Source organism: Cebus imitator, unplaced genomic scaffold, assembly GCF_001604975.1.
Source record: "Cebus imitator isolate Cc_AM_T3 unplaced genomic scaffold, Cebus_imitator-1.0 Scaffold101, whole genome shotgun sequence".
NCBI classification, from domain to species: domain Eukaryota; kingdom Metazoa; phylum Chordata; class Mammalia; order Primates; family Cebidae; genus Cebus; species Cebus imitator.
In genome coordinates this window covers 2,832,699-2,841,254 of record NW_016107416.1, presented here as the reverse complement: position 1 = coordinate 2,841,254, position 8,556 = coordinate 2,832,699, and the positions used below count along the sequence as shown (strand labels likewise).

The window sequence follows — 8,556 nt, the reverse complement described above, 5'->3', positions numbered from 1 at the left end:
AAAAAAGAAGAAAAGAAAAAAAATTCTCTTAATTTTATGTAAATATATCCAGTTGTTAACAGCAGTTTAGAAATGGTACATAGAGGAAAGCATACTTAACTAAATTGGAGACTGGAGTAGAAGTTAGCCAGGCAGGGCTGGCAAAAATGTTTCGGGGAGAAAAAAGAAAGAATAGAACTATGGAAGTAAGAGAGGGGTCAAAGAATTCAGGAACTTTAACTTATAAGTATTCATTCACTGATTTAATAAATATTGACTGGGGGCCTGCTCTATAACAACAGCCAAGTACACAGCAGTAATCAAAATAGACTAGTCCCTACCTTCATGGAGCACACACTTAAGTGAGGGAGACAGACACTTAAGGGATTACAAATAGAGTTACGACCGGGCCCAGTGGCTCACACTTGTAATCCCAGCACTTTGGGGGCTGAGGTGGGTGACATGGTGAAACCGGCTAACATGGTGAAACCCTGTCTCTACTAAAAATACAAACATTAGCTGGGAGTGGTGGTGTGCACCTGTAATCCCAGCTACTTGGGAGGTTGAGGAAGGAGAATCACTTGAATCCAGGAAGTGGAGGTTGCAGTGAGCCAAGACTGCACCACTGCACTCCAGCCTGGGCAACAGAGCAATACTCCATCTCAAATAAATAAGTAAATAAATAAATAAATTGAATTACAAAGTGGGAAAAGTGTTGTAAAGAAAAGGCACAGGGTGTTATGATAGCATCTAAAAGGGGAACCTGGGTGAGTGCAGTGGCTCATGCTTGCAATCCCAGAACTTTGGGAAACTAAGGTGGGAGGAACACTTGAGGCCATGAGTTCAAGACCAGCCTAGGAAACTTAATGAGACACACACCTTTACAAAAAATTTTAAAAAACAACTAGCTAGATACAGTGGCACATCCCTGTAGTCCCAGCTACTTAGGAGGCTGACGTGGGAGGATCCCATGAGCCCAGGAATTTGAGGCTACATTGAGCTATGATCAAGTCACTGCACTCCAGCCTAGGCAACACAGCAACACTCTGTCTTAAAAAATAAAAATTAAATAAATAAAAGAGGGACCTATCTAGCAATGTGGGATGATCAGCGATAGCTTCCCTGGGGAAGTGATGTTTAAACTAGGAGCTGAAAAATGAGCACACATTAGCTAGGTGTGTGGATGACTAGAGGTGCATTCCAGGAAACAGAAATAGCATAGAAAGGCCCTGAGACAGGAGGGAACAGGGTACATCTGAAGAATTAAAAGAAAACAAGTGAGGCCTCTCCTGCCTCAGCCTCCTGAGTAGCTGGGATTATAGGCATGCACCACAATGCCTGGCTAATTTTTCTATTTTAGTAGAGATGGGGTTTCACCATGTTGGCTGGGATGGTCTTGATCTTTTGACCTCTTGATCTGCCTATCTCGGCCTCCCAAAGTGCTGGAAATACAGGCATGAGCCATTGCGCCTGGCCATCCATATGTTTTAAAGTAAAAAAAAGTATATAAAACTGTACATACTGTATAATAACAATATATATTTCTATAGTAAAATCAGGGGTGATTTCCTTAAACTGTTAGATCTTGCTATTTTCTACAGCAACCATATTTATTACTTTCATAAATTACACTAATTTTAAATAAATGAATTAGATTTGCCCAGAAGGAAGGATTCTTTAAGATTTAAAATCAGGAGAAAAAACAAAGGACTGGGATGGATAGAGTTTGTTAGTGGGGGAATAGGAGAGTGATGGAGTTCACATGGAAGGGACTCTATAATCTCAGCAAAGCAGGAGGAAAGGACATCTGTAGCAAGCAAAGGGGTTGGGTATGACTAGCAATATTACAGTGAGGCTGAAGGTCTGGAATAATGCCATGGGGATTCAGAGAACTGTCAGGAGGACACAGGGCTCAGCTAAGAATCTTTAGGGACAAAAAAGGAAATGATATGGATTAGTATTGTTGTTCAAAAAATTTGCAATCATCTGTAGAATCTCTTAAAAATGTCAGGTCTTGACCAGGCACAGTGGTTCACGCCTATACTCCGAGCAACTTGGGAGGCCGAGGCAGGTGGATCACCTGAGGTCAGGAGTTCGAGACTAGCCTGGCCACCTTGGTGAAACCCTGTCTCTACTAAAATAGAAAAATTAGCCAGGCATAGTAGCGCGTGCCTGTAATCCCAGCTACTCGGGAGGCTGAGGCAGGAGAATCGCTTGAACCTGGGAGGCAAAGGTTGCAGTGAGGCAAGATCGTGATACTGCACTCCAGCCTGGGCAACAAGAGTTAGACACAGTCTCAAAAAAAAAAAAAGTCAGGTCCCTCTCCAAGTGATTTAGTATGTCAAAGTAGAGGCCCAATAATCTGTATTTTTTTTCTTTCTTTTTAGACAGTTTTGCTCTGTCACCCAGGCTGGAGTGCAGTGGCGCAATCTTGGCTTACTGCAACCTCTGCCTCCTGGGTTCAAGTGATACTCCTGTCTCTGCCTCCTGAGTAGCTGGGACTACAGGTGCACACCGCCACACATGGCTAATTTTTTGTATTTTAGTAGAGATGGGTTTCACTGTGTTGCCCAGGCTGGTTGCAAATTCCTGAGCTTAGGCAATCCACCCGCCTTGGCCTCCCATAGTGCTGGGATTACAGGTGTGAGTCACCACACCTGGCCAATAATATGCATTTTTATAAGAGGAACTTTTTCAGACAGGCTCAGAATATGTTTTGGGAAATGCTAGCTTAAGAGTCCAGACTGACTGTAGTGAGCCATAATCCATGCACTGCCCTCTAGCCTGCGTGACAAAGTGAGATCCTATCTCAAAAAATATATATACAGATGGCCGGACAGAGTGGCTCACACCTGTAATTCTAGTACTTTGGGGGGCTAAGGTGGGTGGATCACTTGAGGTTAGAAGTTCGAGAACACCTTGGCCAACATGGCGAAACCCCCGTCTCTACTAAAATACAAATATTAGCCAGGCATAGCGGTGTGCGCCTATAACCCCAGCTACTAGGGAGGCTGAGGCACAAGAATTGCTTGAACCTGGGAGGTGGAGGTTGCAGTGAGCCGAGATCACACCACTGTACTCCAGCCTGGGCAACAGAGCAAGACTCTGTCTCAGAAAAAAATAAAATAAATACACACACACACAAACACACTCACACATATATATATATACACACATACATATATATATATATATAAAGAAAACTTCCTTAAGGTACTCTCTACTCTCATCATTTCAACTTATACAGTGAGTCTAGATGTCAAGATTTTTGTTTCCTTTTCTTTTTTGGGTATGTGTGTTTTGTTATTGTTGTTTTTAATTTCAGGAGAATAAAATTAGCTTAGAGAGACAGGAAAGAAAAGAGTAGCAAAAACAGGACACACCAATACTAAAAAAAAAAAAAAAATATATATATATATATATACACTATTATTTATGTTGTAGAACACTATACCAAACTACTTATTACCTTACCTTTAGGAGGAGAGCAAAGTTACTCTTCAGAGAATTAGTCACACCATTTTCATACAAATTTTTCCTCATATGATTTTCACTCACGCTGCCACCACCAGATTGATACCTTAATAATGACTTCAGTATGGTTTCAAAAGGGTCCACTGAAACAAATTAAATATTTCTGTATCAAAATAATCACTCAAAAAGATTTCCTGTAACAGAACAAGTGATTAGGGAGGTAAAGGATCATAGTTGAAAGCATGGCAATTGTTTTTCATAATTCCCTTAACTGTTTTAATTTTTCATATTTAAAAAATTTTTTTTTGAAACAGAGTTTTGCTCTTCTCACCCAGGCTAGAGTGTAGTGTTGTGATCTGGGCTCATTGCAAACTCTGCCTCCTGCATTCAAGTGATTCTCCTGACTCAGCCTCCCAAGTAGCTGGGATTATAGGCACCTGCCACCCTGCTCAGCTAATTTTTGTATTTTTAGTAGAGAGGGGGTTTTATTATGTTGGCCAGGCTGGTCTCGAACTCCTGACCTCAGGTGATCCACCCACCTCAGCCTCCCAAAGTACTAGGATTACAGGCGTGAGCCACCACACCTGGCCTATTTTTTCTTATTAGTTTTTATGTACTATATATATTTAACATATTGATGGTAAATTGCTTTTCCATTTCTCTTTTAAACTTTGTCATGGTACCTTTTTATTTAACAAAAATATGGTAATCGATTACTATACATCAGGTGTAACAATGTGCGGTCAACATTTTCTCATCTCTTTCTTCCTTTCTCAAGGTGATTTTGACTTTGTTTTTTAAATCACAGACAGAGTTTCTATGTTTCTCCCAGACTAGTCTTCAACTCTTGAGTTAAGTGATCCTTCCACCTCAGCTTCCTGAGTAGCTGAGACTACAGGTATGTGCTACTGCATCCATTCAAGGTGTTTGTTATTGTAATAAAATTTTTCATTTTTATGTAGATAGGTTTATCTAACTTGTATTTTATAGCTCCTAGATCTTATACCATTGTTAAGAAAAGGTTTATCTACATTCTCCCCAACCAAAGAGAAAAAATTTAATATTTAACCAAGTTTTCTTGTATTACCTTTATGACCTGATATTTTAATCATCTAGAATTTATTTAGATATAAGGAATAAGGCAGACGCCAGGTGCAATGGCTCACACCTGTAATCCCAGTATTTTGCGGGGCAAAAGTAGGAGAATTGCTTGAGTCTAGGAGTTGGAGGCCACTCTGGGCAACATGGTGAGACCTCATCTCCACTAAAGAGGAAAAAAAAAATTAGCCAGGTATGGGGGTGCATGCCTATAGTCCCACCTACTCAAAGGCTGAGGTGGGAGGATCACTTGAGCCCAGGAGTTGTAGGTTATACAGTGAGCTATGATAGTACCACTGCACTCTAGCCTGGGCAAAAGAGGGAGAAACAAATAACAAATAAGGCAGGGATTGAGATTTATTTTTTCCAAATCTAACCAATATTCCCAAAACCATTTATTACTTTTCTCTTTTGTCATAAAATGCTATCTTTATCACATACACTTGGTTTGTCTTCTGAACTATCTACTCGATCACATCTGTTTGTCTAGCCCTACCACAGTATGAGCTGTTTTTTTTTTGAGATGGAATCTCTCTCTGTCACCCAGGCTGGAGTACAGTGGCTCGATCTTAGCTCACTGCAACCTCTGCCTCCTGGGTTCAAGAGATTCTCTTGCCTCAGCCTCCCAAGTAGCTGTGATTACAGGTGTGATTACAGACACATGCATCACATCTGGCTAATTTTTGTATTTTTTTGCAGAGATGAGCTCTCACTATGTTGCCCAGACTGATGTTGAACTCCTGGGCTCAAGTGATCCTCCCATCTAGGCCTCCCAAAGTGTTGGGATTACAGGTGTGAGCCACTGTGCCTGGCTACTATGAGATTCTTTAAATTAATCTAGCTTTATAATACACTATAATAACTGATAATACAAGTATTTCCCTCATTAATATTCTTTTTTTTTTTTTTGAGATAGAATCTCCCCGGCCGGGCGCGGTGGCTCAAGCCTGTAATCCCAGCACTTTGGGAGGCCGAGGCGGGTGGATCACAAGGTCAAGAGATCGAGACCATCCTGGTCAACATGGTGAAACCCCGTCTCTACTAAAAATACAAAAAATTAGCTGGGCATGGTGGTGCGTGCCTGTAATCCCAGCTACTCGGGAGGCTGAGGCAGGAGAATTGCCTGAACCCAGGAGGCGGAGGTTGCGGTGAGCCGAGATCGCGCCATTGCACTCCAGCCTGGGTAACAAGAGCGAAACTCCGTCTCAAAAAAAAAAAAAAAAAAAAAGATTGCGGTGAGCCGAGATCGCGCCATTGCACTCCAGCCTGGGTAACAAGAGCGAAACTCCGTCTCAAAAAAAAAAAAAAAAAAAAAAAAAAAAAAAAAAAAAAAAAAAGAATCTCCTCACTCTGTTGCCTAGGCTGGAGTGCAGTGGTGTGATCTCAGCTCACTGCCACCTCCACCTCCTGGGTTCAAGCTATTATTCTGCCTTAGCCTCCCGAGTAGCTAAGACTATAGGCGTGCACCACCATGCTCTGCTAATTTTCGTATTTTTAGTAGAGATTTAATATTCTTTCTAAGATTATTTCCTGGGTGATCATGTACATTTACTCTTCCAGATATACCTTGGAACCATCTTTTCAGGCTCCCAAAAAAATCCTGTTGGAATTTACGCTGAGATTTTATCATAAACACTTATATATTAAGGAAAAACACAATTATTTAAAATACTATCTTAAATGAGGTAATAAAACTGCAGCACAGTGCCTAGCACATAGTACAAAGCAATCAATAAATGTTGACTATTGCTATCCAAGAACAAGGTTTATATACATTTATAAACATTTATTCTTTTAAATTTAATTTAACTTTCTTTTTTGAGAAAAGTCTTGCTCTGTTGCCTAGGCTGGAGTACAATGGCACAATCTTGGCTCACTGAAGCCTCTGCCTCCCGGGTTCAAGAGATTCTCATGCCTCAGCCTTCTGAGTAGCTGGGATTACAGGCATGTGCCACCACGCCCGGCTAGTTTTTATATTTTTAGTAGAGATGGGGTTTTGCCATACTGGTCAGCCTGGTCTCAAACTCTTGGCCTCAAGTGATCCACCTGCCTCAGCCTGCCAAAGTGCTGGGATTACAGGCATGAGCCACCATGCCTGGCCTAAATATGCATTCTTAAAAGGTAAGGATCAGGTAATTAGAAAGAAAAGTAAACTTACATGTCTTACTGGGGTTGATATGTTGCTTCAGTACATCAACAGTGCCCAAACTAACCACAAGGCGCCCGCCAAACCAGAAGGAGACCACAGGCCCGTATCTCTCATGCAAATTAACCAGGAACTCGTGCAAACTTCCACTATTCACAATATCTGGAAGATTGCCATCTCTGACAAAAGAGCAATATTTGATAAAATAATTAGTTTAGCTTGGAAAAATCAGAAAAACAATAGCTGACTCTGAATTAACTGTGTCAATAAATGAGAACAAAGGTTCATGAAATTCAAATTACTGCAAAATCCAAAACTCAATTATATTTGCTTTCTTACTATGTTTCTATAGTTATATTTGAATATGGATTTGTCTGCTATTTTAAGAATTCTTAACGCTTTATACCAAATAAAAAAGCTCCACAGGAACATCTGACTTAGATACCAGAAAGCTATCCAACTTAACTACCCAGCACCTAACTCTGAGATAACAATGGACATCATCAGCTGATGAAAATCATCAGATCAGCTATGGCAATCTTCTTTCTCTGGCAAGGGGAAGTGAAAACAATGAAATATTTTGATTTACACAACCCTCTTTTCTGTTCTTAACAAAGTTTAGGTTAAGTGCCAAGGTAAATTTAGGGCAATCAAAGGAATTGGATAAGACGAGTAAACTAAAAATATGGTTTATCATATATATTTGGTTTGTCTTCTGAACTACCTATTCTATTCCATCTGTCTGCCCAGTCCTACCACAAAAAAACCTTAGTTTTCTATTTATTTATTTATTTAATTTTAGAAACAGGGTCTGGCTCTGTTGTCTAGGCTGGAGTACAGTGGCATAATCATAGCTCACTGCAGCATTAAACTCCTGGCCTCAAGTGATCCTCCACCTCAACCTCATCAGTAGCTGGCAAGAGCTACTGAGATTAGCTAAAAACATGGTTTAGTCTTGATATCAATAATGAAGAATTGACTCTACTTGATTCTAAGAAAATAATTACTCACTTTTCTTCAGTTGGAGTAATCCCTGGAATTCCTGCAGCTTGTCTGGAAGCCTTACAGGGAAAAAAACAGTTTATAATAATGAATTATTATATATCCCATAAGTCAAATGTGTTTCACCAAGACATCTGCAGGATCTTAAATAATAGCTTTTTTTTTTTTTGAGATGTAGTCTTGCTCTGTTGCCAGGATGGAATATAGTGGTATGATCTCAGCTCACTGCAACCTCTACTCCTGGGTTCAAGTGATTCCCCTGCCTCAGCCTCCCAAATAAGCTGGGACTACAGGCGTGTGCCACCACACCCAGCTAATTTTTATATTTTAGTTGAGATGGGGTTTCACCATGTTGGCCAGGATGGTCTCCATCTCTTGACCTCGTGATCCACTAGCCTCAGCCTCTTGAAGTGCTGGGATTAGAGGCATGAGCCACTGTGCCCGGCCTAAATAATGGCTTTCCAATTAAGTTGAATTTAAGAAATCATTTCTATATTAAAATACAAAAATACGGGGTTCTTTGCATGGAAAAGAATAATTTCTATGTCCTTTGCAGGGATATGGATGGAGCTGGAGGCCATTATCCTTAGCAAACTAACACACGTACAGAAAACCAAATACTACATGTTCTCACTTATAAGTGGGAGCTAAACAATGAGAATACATGAACACATAGAGTGGAATAATACACACTGGGGACTTTCGGAGGGTGAAAGGGTTACAAAAAACAACTAATGGGTACTAGGCTTAATAATTATCTGGGTGATGAAATTATCTGTACAATAAACCCCCATGATACAAGTTTACCTATGTAACAAACCTAGATTTGCATCCCTGAACTTAAAAGTTAAAAAAAA

General features: G+C 40.3%; 1 protein-coding gene across 6 annotated transcripts in view; it reads right to left on the bottom strand.

The window, feature by feature from the left end:
• Positions 1-8,556, bottom strand: part of CYP20A1 (cytochrome P450 family 20 subfamily A member 1) — a 52,887-nt gene that overhangs the window by 38,378 nt on the left and 5,953 nt on the right. For 3 of the 6 annotated variants that reach the window (XM_037741451.1, XM_037741452.1, XM_017536834.2), the window contains exons 2-4: positions 7,709-7,758; positions 6,710-6,876; positions 3,454-3,596 (exon numbers count right to left, since the gene is read on the bottom strand). In XM_037741451.1, coding sequence (XP_037597379.1) covers positions 3,454-3,596; positions 6,710-6,876; positions 7,709-7,758 — 360 coding nt within the window. Of the gene's footprint in view, positions 1-3,453; positions 3,648-6,709; positions 6,877-7,708; positions 7,759-8,556 lie in introns of those variants that run through there. The other 3 variants (XM_037741455.1, XM_037741453.1, XM_037741454.1) reach the window with 3 other exon arrangements.